The sequence below is a fragment of the Sander lucioperca genome, chromosome 12 (genome assembly GCF_008315115.2).
Source record: "Sander lucioperca isolate FBNREF2018 chromosome 12, SLUC_FBN_1.2, whole genome shotgun sequence".
Taxonomy (NCBI): domain Eukaryota; kingdom Metazoa; phylum Chordata; class Actinopteri; order Perciformes; family Percidae; genus Sander; species Sander lucioperca.
In genome coordinates, this window is record NC_050184.1 from 15,095,906 (window position 1) to 15,108,288 (window position 12,383).

General features: G+C 40.2%; 1 protein-coding gene across 3 annotated transcripts; it reads right to left on the reverse strand.

The window, feature by feature from the left end:
• Positions 1-5,065: 5,065 nt before the first annotated feature.
• Positions 5,066-10,314, reverse strand: LOC116040792 (intermediate filament protein ON3-like). Of its 3 annotated transcripts, none has more exons than XM_036008073.1 (10): positions 9,931-10,314; positions 9,656-9,888; positions 7,564-7,772; positions 7,384-7,444; positions 7,170-7,265; positions 6,842-7,006; positions 6,585-6,710; positions 6,246-6,466; positions 6,063-6,117; positions 5,066-5,880 (listed from the first exon to the last, which is right to left on the reverse strand). In XM_036008073.1, the coding sequence occupies exons 1-10, from the start codon at positions 10,184-10,186 to the stop codon at positions 5,593-5,595; spliced, it is 1,710 nt and encodes a 569-aa protein (XP_035863966.1). In that variant the 5' UTR covers positions 10,187-10,314; the 3' UTR covers positions 5,066-5,592. The 3 variants fall into 3 exon arrangements, with proteins under 3 accessions (XP_035863966.1, XP_035863967.1, XP_031142296.2); XM_036008074.1 differs by having other exon boundaries at positions 5,066-5,675; positions 5,730-5,879; positions 6,065-6,117; positions 9,656-10,314; XM_031286436.2 differs by having other exon boundaries at positions 5,066-5,879; positions 6,065-6,117; positions 9,656-10,314.
• Between the last annotated feature and the right edge of the window lie 2,069 nt (positions 10,315-12,383).

Here is a 12,383-nt window from a genome sequence, read left to right on the forward strand (position 1 = left end):
GTAACAAAGTAACTTTTACTTTCAGTAAATATTAAATCAAATTACCATAAATACAATACGTGTAGCTGAGATATACAAGGACATAGAGTCACACTTGTGTGTGTGTTGTGTGTATTGAATAACTTGTATAGTATACATAGAACGTAGTACATAAAAAAATAACCCTGGCTTAGAATAAAACAATATTCTTAGTTACATTTCATCTTACTTCACAAGGACTTTAATTGTCTCATTTTGTATGTTTTGTGTCACATATTTGTAATATGCAAAGGGCATATAGTGCAATTTTACTTAAGGACTCATTTGGAAAGATGTGGGATTTTTATTTTTGATCACCATTTTTACTGTTGGAACACACTGGAATTGTTTGCAAATAAACCTCTGTATGAAATGATATGTTGTAATTTAATGATGTTAGAATGACTGATAGAATGCAATAAATAAAAGATGGATAGTAGTAAAAATATGAAACAGTCACAAAGTGTAATAGAATAATCCATCACTAGAGGGCAGCATTATATCATAGTAAAGATTCCTTCATGAGGACGACGAATGGGTTGAACGTGTTCGTCATAGGAAGACTGGAAAACCAACAGGATGTCTATGAGTATTTTAAACAATGGTACAATGAAGACAGGATAAAAGAATACACATACTGTAGGATTTCTTTTCAGAAATGAGCTTGTCAGATATTAGATGTATTTATTTATGGTGGCTTTTCAGTAAAGTTTGCACCAACTAAGAGATGGCCTCATGGCGGCCGGTGCCTGGACTTCACATCCAGGTCTTACATATTGTTTTCAGCTTGGTAACGATGCATATTCCAGCTAATCTAAGAGGGTTTTTCAATAGTTTATTTAGTTCAAGACGTATGAGAAATTTCTTAACCCTCCTGTTGTCCCCGGGTCAAATTTGACCCGTTTTGAAAGTTTCTATATCAGAAATTTGGGTTTCTTTCAACCAAATTGTCAAAATAATAACGTGGGTGGTTCCATTCAACACTCTTCACAAGTAAAATAAATAATCAGTTCACTATTTTCATTGGATTTGGGTGTTTTATTCATTTTTATTGCATTTCAAAAAAAAAAAAACATGGTAAAGGAACGTTGAAAATATTGAGAAAAATGTCTAAAAATGCTTCAAAAACGTCTTTAAAAAGCAAACATGTTTTGTTTTTTTCCATGCTTTTTTGGAACGTGTCATCAAATTCAAAATGAGTAAATATTTGCAAAAGTTTATCAGTTTGAACATCTTGTCTTTGTAGTGTATTCAATTGAATATAGGTTGAAAAGGATTTGCAAATCATTGTATTGTGTTTTTATTTACGTTTTACACAACGTCCCAGCTTCATTGGAATTGGGGTTTGTACAATTTTTCCCTTTAAGATGTAGTGGAGAGAAAACTCACTTAAGTAAAAGTACTTGGTATATTCCCCCACTGTCTTACCATATAGTACTGTATTTACATTATGAGCATGTTAGCATGGAGATGTTCACAGAGCCAACATGCACTCCACAAGCATTTGTTATTTGGACCTGAATTTCATTCATTTCATTCTACATAAATCTACACTTCATTTCATTTGACTAATGTGAGCGTCTTGGGCACCAACATTTCTTTTGGGATTACAGTTTTTTCTGATTGCTTAAGCGCTAATCGTGAATCTTGTAGCACAAGAGGACATGGACTTGAAGAAGCGAGAGGGTTAGAGGAAGTTAGAGGAAGAGGACAAGGAGGAGCAAGAAGAGGACGAGGAGGGGAAAGAGGAAGGGTAAGAAGAGTAAGAAATAGAATAACTGATGACATCAGAGCTACAGTAGTGGACCATGTCATCAACCATGGGATGACCCTGAGGGAAGCTGGCCAACGCGTTCAGCCTAATTTGAGCCGCTACACTGTGGCAAGCATCATTAGGACATTTCGAAATGAGAATCGGTAAGTACTTTGTAGCACTGCCATACTCTAATGAGAAACACAACAGTACCATACATGCAAAAATACTGAAATTGTTACTTTACAGAATTGCTAGACGTCCAGATGTTGGGGGCAGAGGAAGAATGTTCACTCCAGAGCAAGAGACCCATATAGTGAACATGGTGATTGCCAAAAATGCAATAAGACTGCGCGAAATACAGCAGCGCATAATTGATAATGACACCATCTTTCAAAATATACACAGTGTAAGCATTTCTGCACTAAGTCGTGTACTTGCGCGCCACAGAATAAGAATGAAGCAAATTTACAGAGTTCCTTTCGAGAGAAACACAGAACGTGTAAAGCAACTGCGATATGACTATGTGCAGGTAAGCTATAGTGTCATTGGTTCTGAATTTGGAAGTGCATACTGTAGTGCTGTGCATGGGCCTGATGTGTTGCATTTGTTTTGTCTTGTCCAGAGAGTGATGGAACTAGAAGCAGATGCCATGGGACATGAGCTACTTTTTGTAGATGAGGCCGGTTTTAACCTCAGTAAAACCAGGAGACGTAGGAACATTATTGGACACCGTGCCATCATCAATGTCCCAGGACAACGTGGTGGTAACATAACCATGTGTGCAGCTATAAGCCTAAATGGTGTTGTTCACCATCATGCAACCATAGGCCCATACAACACTGCACATATTATTGCATTCCTGGACACCTTACATGACATGCTCACTGTTCAGAGACCAGAGCATACCCGATATGTCATCATATGGGACAATGTAAGTTTCCATAGGGCTGCTTTGGTCCGCAACTGGTTTACGGACCACCCATTCTTCATGGCACTCAACCTCCCTCCATACTCTCCATTCTTAAATCCCATCGAGGAGTTCTTCTCTGCCAGGCGTTGGAAAGTGTACGACCGTCATCCTCATCAACAGGTAGCCCTTTTACAGGCAATGGAGGAGGCATGTGGAGATATTGATCAGGCATCATGTCAAGCCTGGATACGGCATTCAAGGAGATATTTTCCCCGGTGCCTTGGACTGGAGGATATCGCATGCGATGTGGATGAAATTTTGTGGTCGGACCCAGAAAGACGACATGATGTAGACTGATTGTCTTTTATACTTTTTTTTTTTTTTTGTGAAATTACTATTTTGTGTTCTGACTTTGTCTTGGTTTTGATGAGTGTGAATAAACACCAATACTTGAAGTTTGGATCCTTGTATGTTTACATGACACTATGACAAAAGTATGACCTCAAATTGACATCTGTACACAGAGAAAGCAAAAGCCAGATGTGTTTTGTATTCATACCATCAGTGTGTAGTTGCCACATTGTGTGCTTAGTAGATGATGGCTTGTGTTTACTCTTTGACACGAAAACACCATTTTTACGAAGGTGTGAAGAGTTAATCTAGCTGTGTTCGCTTTTGCAAGAGAACTACAATGTTTTGATAATTGGGTGAAAGGTTTTCTTATTTGTGTCTAGAGTTTTGCAAAAATAGCCAATAGTTACAAAAAATGTGCTTAAGCAATCAGAAAAAACTGTAATACATTTCCACCTTCTGATATCATAAACTCTTCATTCTTCATTGAGTCTACATCCTGCAGACAAAATAATCCCCCGTGTGTCACACCCCACCACATCCCCAACATCCTCCTGTGAGCTCCCTTGTTTCATGTTTCTGCATGGACATGTTGCATTCATCTCTCCATGCTTTCATTGTTGGCAGGCTATATAGATGCATTTACCCTTACCTTTGTAGTCCTGTTTTCACTTATTAGTCATAGGTGTGGCATGTTCGTTATATCCAAGGCACTTGCCAAGGATTGCTGCGTTGCCATAGCCAGCTGCAGCAGCCAAGTTTACCTACTACTTTACTTGTCTCAAACACCTATCTATCTATCTATCTATCTATCTATCTATCTATCTATCGATTTATCTATCTATCTACCTATCTAACTAGTTTTGTTTGTATTTTTGATACTAATACAAATTTCAAGAAATTCTTATAGATTTAATCCAAACAAATTTTAACACATAAAATATACTATGCTTTGAATAAATGTGTGTCTAAATGTTTTTCCACAAAAGTAAAAAAAAAATTAGGAGTGAGTATTTTCGTCACCTAATGCTATTGCAACTATTTTGTTGTGGCACTCATTCTCAAATTTGCATTTGTGGAGACTACAATTGATCAGACATTGAACCCTCCAAATACTGACCCAATTGTAATTTTACACATGCTAAAATAGTGGGCTCTTAAGAGTACTTTGTACTTTCGGAATACTTAAGGTGTAGTGTTTTTAGCCTTTAAAATTCCCAAAGCACGATCAAAAGTGTAAGGAATGGATTCAAATGTGAGTATATGTGCTCTGACGTGAGTTTGTTTGTGAATTGTTATCATGCCCCGCTAACAAGCTTACTGTTATCAGACTTTAGAGTAACGTTATCAACTTATGTTAGAACAAAAAAACATTTCAATTACATTTTTATTCATAATAGCCTACCACTATAATACTGTGGATAACTTGGTCCAATCTGCAATACAAGAAAAATGCAGTTTCTTTTTTTTATGTCCTCTGCATGGATCATCGAGTGAAGATGCAGATTTGTTTTGCTTGATGTTTTAGCCTCAGACATTTACCACTACAGTGTATATCAGCACCATCAACAGCTACATCAGACCCTTTTATGGTTTCTGGTTTAAAAAAAGAATCCACCTTAAACATTAAAAAGTCTCTTTTCTCTAAAAAGTCTCCTAACCCTTCAGCCAGCTCACTGAGTTTAAGCATAAGCATTAGCTGATGCTAGCTAGCTACAGCTGATAAAATCACCTGGCAACAGTTTCATTCAGCCAACAAAATTCACGGTAGTCAGCTCAGAAATTAAAAGCCTGCCAACTTCTGTGTGAAATCGTGAAATTTCAAAAAGTACTTTGAATTTCATCAGCAACTCTGCCACCGTCCATGTGCCATGTGCTGTACTGAATGGAAATCTTGACGGTTATAGCAACAGTAGCCTATGTATGAGTGGTGGGGCTTATCCAACCGTCAATTATTAACCCACATTTCTATCCATTGTTAAAAGTAAGACTACACCAAAAATCAATAAAAGGAAGCAGAACTACCCAAATGAATATGAAATCAGGTTTATTCCAGATGTTTCAGTGGTACAAATTCACAATAAATCTGGTTTCTTTTTTTATTCAGAGTGGAAATGGAGGTAAAGGAGGATCAAAACACCATTTATTTACTGTAGTGGAGAGCTCATTTTCTCTCTGAACAGGAGAAGAAAAGAGGATTCCAAATTTCAAATATGAAAGTGTTGTATGTGGCTGCTTTTGATGATGTCAAAATGTCAAAATGCACAACAAAATGACCTATGTGAGACAACAGATGAGACATTGCAGATAGGAGGAGTTATCCCATGTTTGCTTTAAAATGGCCAACCACATTTGGACCTCCTTCTGTGCAAATCTAAGAACTGCTGTTGGCATTTTATGTGCAATGATTGTTGCCTTGTAAGGATTCTCTGTCATGACACTACAAGTATTCCAAGGAGAGAAATGATGGGGTTTATGGAAGCTTTTAAAAGTGGTTGTCAGGGACAGGGGAGAAGAACAAAATAGAAGAAGAGTGAAATAAAGACAACTGCTGTTTTTAATAACGGCGGCTAGAGACTTGGCTGGTGGTCTTTTTTGTGATGAAACTGCTGCTGCTGCTGCCGCCGCCGCCGCCGCCGCTGCTAAAGCCGCCGCCGCCGCCGCCGCTGCTAAAGCCGCCGCCGCTGCTAAAGCCGCCGCCGCTGCTAAAGCCGCCGCCGCTGCTGTAACCACCACCGGACACGGACATCCCGCCGCCAAAGCTGCTGCTGCCATAACCGCCGCCGCCGCCGCCACCGGCACCAAAGCCCATACCATATCCGCCGCCGCCTCCGCCACCGCCACCTAGTGATCAGATTAAGCCATTTTATTAGAGATGACAGGAATGAGAATTCCGTTATGTTTTATGCTCTTTTCATTTAAACAACAACAACTTAAACAACTCAACCAAACTGAAGCTTTTGTCATTTGTATATTTATGAACTGGTTTAGAAATTACTTTAACAGTGAAGATATATGCTGATACATACCGCTGCTTGAGGACTGTATGTGGATGGTTGCATTTTCACCGCCATGGCCAATTCTGCAGAGAGGTACACAAATGAGCAATTTTAGCTGCTGGTGTTGCTTCTCGCACATTGTAATGCAATGCAATCTCTTAGTGTTTCAGAAAATTAAACGTATGGGAACCCAAAGTAGCTAAGCCTTCACCTTAATTCCTCTCCTTCCAGAAGCTTCCTGTAGGTGGCGATCTCAATGTCCAGAGCCAGCTTCACGTTCATGAGCTCCTGGTACTCGCGGACCTGGCGGGCCATGTCCTGTTTGGCTCTCTGCAGGGCTTCCTCCAGGTCCCTAATGCGGGCCTTGGCATCCTTCACTGCCAGCTCACCGCGCTCCTCAGCCTCAGCAATCTGGGCCTCCAGGTTGGCACGCTGCCAGGTTGGAAAGTTAGCAGAAGCTTCAGAAGTGTACATAATATATGTAATTCAAAATGTCTTCTGTTCAGCAGTTTTAACATACATATAACCATGTAACTGTTATAATATATACCTGTCCCTTGACTGCCTCAATCTCATTCTGTAGGCGGCTAATCATGCGGTTCAGCTCAGCAATCTCACTCTTGGTGTTGCGAAGTTCATCTCCGGTCTGGCCTGCAGTGCTCTGCATCTCCTGGTACTGAAGGAATAAGATTACAAATAATTGTTATTGCAGATTGCATGGACCGAGCTCTCTGTTTGTATTTCACATTCCAGGACGTGTGTGCCATATTGGAGGTGTTGGTGAACATGCTTTCTCTCACTACCTACCTTCTGTTGATACCATGATTCAGCATCAGCACGGCTCTGGTTGGCGATGGCCTCGTACTGAGCCTTGACTTCAGCCACAATGGAGTCCATGTCCAAATCGCGGCTGTTGTCCATCGTCACGATGACTGAGGTGTCCTTGATCTGTCCCTGGAGCTCACGAAGTTCCTGCACAAGAGATATGTGTATTTAAATTTTTTTTAAATTAAAACAGTATGTATTTCTGTTATGTATCCGTGCCCACCAGTGCCCTTTAATGTCCCCTTTAATGTCCCCTTTAAAAGCACAGAAATAGAGATGATAGGACTGAGGTGTGGTGGATTTTTCTTACAGCCTCATAGACAGCTCTGAGGAAGTTAATCTCATCCTGCAGGGCGTCAACCTTGGCCTCCAGCTCAACCTTGTTCATGTAGGCGCCATCTACATCCTGTAAGTTGAGAAGAAGGAAATGCTCTGCATTGGTGATTGGTCAGAGGAAAAGCAATTATTCATTCCACTGTTGTTAAGGACATGGTGGAGCTTTGTAATCGCAGATCAATTCTCACCTTCTTAAGGAGCACAAACTCATTCTCCACAGAAGCACGCTTGTTGATTTCATCTTCATATCTGACACAAACAGTGGAAAAAAATTAGCTGATGGAAAATGACAACTATCAACTAATGTAGGCCAGCCGTTGTGTGAGAAGATGTGATAAGCTTGATTTCCTGCGCTGGTATTCACTCACTTGTTCTTGAAGTCCTCCACAAGTCCCTGCATGTTCCTGAGCTCTCCCTCCAGCTTAATCTTCTCATTGCCGAGCCCATCCAGCTGTCTGCGCAGGTTGGCGATGTAGGCCTCGAACATGGCGTCGATGTTGGAGCGGGTGGTGGTCTGTTCCTGCAGCAGGTTCCACTTGGTCTCCAGCATTTTGTTCTGCTGCTCCAGGAAGCGAACCTAAAAGGGAAAATCATTTCATGTTTAGATCCACTCTCACTTAGGGAAATGTGTTAATTTCAATTTGAATGCAAAACCATATTAATCAGATCATGTAATTAATTCAATAATAGGACCACATAAAACACTGGAAATAATCCACATTATAGAGTTGTGTGCTTGTCAATGTCTGTTTTCATGTGATCACTTTCAGCAAACTACAAATCAAACTATATTTACTGTTGCTTTTCTTCGTGATCAGGCATGCTAACTGCAAGGTAACAAAGATGTTTGTCTTCTTTGTTTTACTTTGATCAGGTGATCCATAGAGCCACACCTTTGTGTGGCTTTACCACACAAGCTCTTGTATGCAACAATACTGGCAGCTGCTGTTTTAAAATGCCCCTGGGGAAGGGATGGTTCAGACATAATCCACTGTGCAGTCTCTCTGCACAGTATAGTTGAACTGTACTTGTTCTAATCAGATCATTATGTTTAAACATCTGACTTGATCCTGATGAACACGTTTCAAAGCCTGTTCCCATAAAACAGAAAATGCATGTGAGGCACAGAGTTCATTGCTCTGCCATCTGGTTTTGAACCCTGGAGAATATGGAGACCATCCCTCCATTTTGGGTGTGTACAGTGCGTATGTCTGTAAGCTTTCTTTCTTTTTTTAAAGGCCAGGTGAGTTGTACCATGCCAAACCTCAGCCTAGCCCCTTCTATCATGCCACTCCCTCGCCTCCGGGATGCATACTTTCACTGAGTGAACTTGCCTGCCACACCCCCTTAGTCATTATTGCTAAATGCCTGAAGATATAAACTGTCCCATTGATTGAGTGGTGATGCTTTAGAGATAAACCATTTGTGTACAAGCATTTTATTTCGTAGAAATACTAAATTAAAATGTTACATAACAGGAAACTAATGTTTCATTGCACAATATATATTAGATGTAATAGTCAGAAGTCTACTTTGAATGGACAGGATGGGATCAGATTACCCATGTGAAGATAGATGAGGTGTGGTATGAACTTAGCATTTTCTCTCGCAGGGTGTGGTTAGCTCGTTCTCCTATCTGCTTGAGAGAAAAGGTCTCTCACGTTTTTTTACAAGGTCTTCATTTATACATGAAAGTGTAGATGCGTGAATTATTTTAAACTTAATTATTGTATGACAACTCATCGTAGGAAAAATGAATGACAAGTTCATGTAAAGACTTGTATTATGCAATGCATTGAAAATAGTTGGGGAAAGATGGGGTCCACTTTCTGCAGAACAGTTGAAAGCTTGTAAGTCCTTGCTGCCATGGGAATTGGTGATAACCTGATCCCTTCTTTCCCTCATACTGAGAGCCACCAGTCACTGGATACGATCACTCTAGTGTTTCCTACCTCTCTCTCTACACAGAGCAGCTGACAAGGGGCCATTTTTGTTCAAAGAGAAGCTAAAGGTCAGGTTTCAGTGCAAATGCTAGCTGATGCAGAGCATTGCTTTGAGAACACCGAGTAAGATGAGAGGTGACTACAGAGAAGTTTTGGACGACTGGCAAAATCATATTTATACTAATAACATTGTGCTCCGTAGTAGAAGTCTTCAGAGTAAGCTCTAGCTAGTCCCTTTGTGTGCACATTATTCAGGTTTGGATCAGTTACTGTGTAATATTTAATGAGCCCAGGTGGCCCCTTAGAGAAAGTCTGTTGCAGCTACAGTATATGTTTCCACAAACCAATGAACTCTGTGTGCAGTGCATCCACTATCTATTCCTCATATATCACGTTCCCCAGTTCATTCATAGCAACATCCATTATTTAACCAAATTAGAGTTAACATATCAAAAACACACTGCATTTAAATAGAGTTTATGACATGTAAGAACATTTTAAATGGTGTGGGACATACCTTGTCAATGAAGCTGGCGAAGCGGTTGTTTAGAGTCTTGATCTGCTCTTTCTCATGGGTTCGGACAGTCTGGATGTTGGGGTCGATCTCAAGGTTCAGGGGGGCCAGCAGGCTCTGGTTGACTTGGACGTTTGTGATGGGCATTCCCATACCACCGCCACCACCACCACCACCACCCATACCCATACCACTGAAACCATAAGCACTGAAACCGCCGCCGCCGCCGCCACCACCTGCACCACCTCCACCACCAGCGCCATAACCACCGCCGAAACCACCACCGAAACCACCACCGAAACCACCACCACCACCACCACTGCTAAAGTTTTGTCGCACTGAGACACTTGACACTCTGGCTGGCTGCATGAACGACATAGATCTTGAGGAAAATTGGCGGCCACCGCCACCACCGCCACCACCACCGGCATAGCTACCACTACTAAAGCTTAAACGGCTGCCACCTCCTCCTCCACTAGAAAAGCCTCCACTGCTGGACTGCATGCTCGTTCTCGTAGTTTTGGTCGACAGCATGATGGCCGGTTTTGTTTCCTCTGAAAGGAAAGAATCCACAGAGAAAAGGGGGAGCAGAGAAAGAGAGGTTTGGCAAAGCAGTGGAGCACACAAAGAGGAGAGTCAAGTCCCTCTAAGTGTCTTCTCCCTGTCCGTGGTAGATTTTTTATATGTCAACTGTGGAGGAGGTACCAGTGAGCTCCACCTCCTCTGCATCTCCCCCTTAACCTTCCTCCAATTGCCTGGAACCTGGAAGGTGCACTTGCAGGCAGGTAGATTGGCTCAGGGCAGCTCAGCCTGTCAGACAGGTAACAGTGCCACTCCTGTAAAGTCATTGACGCTTGACACACCCATGTGCTCGCAGAGGAATGGCATCAGAGCAAAGGGCTGAGAGGGGAGGAAAGACATGTTGGCAATGGCATGTTTTCTTGATTAGCTAGGGGCTTTCTGAGAGGTTTGGGAGGGTGGGGCAGTAACATCACTGATTCACCATTTTCTGCTTTCTATCATCTTGCAAGATAGTTAAATGTGAATATTTAGAGCTTTAACTAAAGGTTAAATTTAAAAAATTTCACTGGATTTGCAAAACACATTCTGACCATGTTGCTGTTAAAGTTGACCTTTTATATGTTTGAATGTATTATGTGTAATGTATATATTATATGTATGCATATGTGCATCGATTTCCAAAAACATGGAAGTTTGCACGATGATAATAAAGAAATAAATGCTCAAACTGCACCACGCTAAAAAATCTGGTCTGACTTCCATTGTATTGGGGCCAAGGCAGAAATCTCTGAGTCAAATACATTAAATAGAGAAATCAAACCTTTATGTATGGCTAAATACCACCAGGGATGAGTGACAACATATTTTTTTTCATTTGGGTGGATTGATCTTTTAAACATACAGTGAGAAGGTGGAAGCACTTGACCATAAACAGGACACATCTTTCAATACCCAAAATTAGCAATGTACCTACCCTCTGCAAAGAACTTGATGGATACACATAGAGTAGAGCTAAGAATGAGATGACTTAAGATAATGCTTATTTCAAAGAAAACACAATTGTTTTTGTGGTGAGTGGAGGAGAATAATAAAGTGATCTAAGGATAAATAGGTAAAGAACTAAACTAAATCTAGAATTCCAGAGTTATTTGTTTCCATCGTGTTATTTATGCATTCAGGCCTGCAGTATGTTTGTGCTTGAGGACACTGTCCATACTGTCTTCAACACTCATATATTCATACAGTGACTTTTCTGATCACCAAGGCACTACATTTTTAACTTAGTTACACATATTGAACACTTGTATGTTTTACCTTTAAAAAGGTCATTTTCAACTTGCATTTGCATCTATGACTTACAATCTCTTTTGCATTAATGTCAGCTTGCAGCTAAAAGAACATTAGGAGTTAAAAGTAGAGGAGATTCCTCGTTCTGACAGAATTGGAACTGTTGATACCTGTTGAAACCCATCTCAGTAACTCTGACATAGGAGTTGGCTATCCAGTCTCTGTCCTGTAGTAACATCTAAATGAGCTGTAGAGCACAACTGAGTCACACCCTAAAATAATATGCCACTACTTCACTCTCACTTCCAACATTCTTTAGTCTGAGAACTACATTAAATGCATCATTCTGTAAGTTCATTCAAAGTTTATGCTATCTTCATTCTAATCAGTGGTGGAAGAAGTATTCAAATCCTTTACTTAAGTAAAAGTACTAATACCACACTGTGGAAATACTCTGTTACAAGTAAATGTCCTGCATTGAACATTTTACTTAAGTAAAATTATGTGAGTATCATCAGGAAAATGTACTTAAAGTATTAAAAGTAAAAGTACTCAATGCAGAAAAGTCCTCACATTTTAGAAACTGGAAACAATCCAAACAGTTCTGTGTTAATTGGCTAATCATTTCAGCTGTACTTGTAGGCCTATATATTGTTGTGTATTTAAATTTACAATAAAACATTGTATTTTATAAACTACATGTGTTTTGTGTGCAAAAATCTTAATTTGTAACTAGTAAGTAAAGCTGTCAGATGAATGTAGTGGAGTAAAAAGTAAAATGTTCCCTACAGTGTAGCGAAGTAGAAGTAGAAAGTGGCATGAAAAGAAAAGACTCAAGTAAAGTACAAGTACCTCAAATTTGTACTTTAGTACAGTACTTGAGTAAATGTACTTAGTTACATTCCACCACTGATTCTAATTT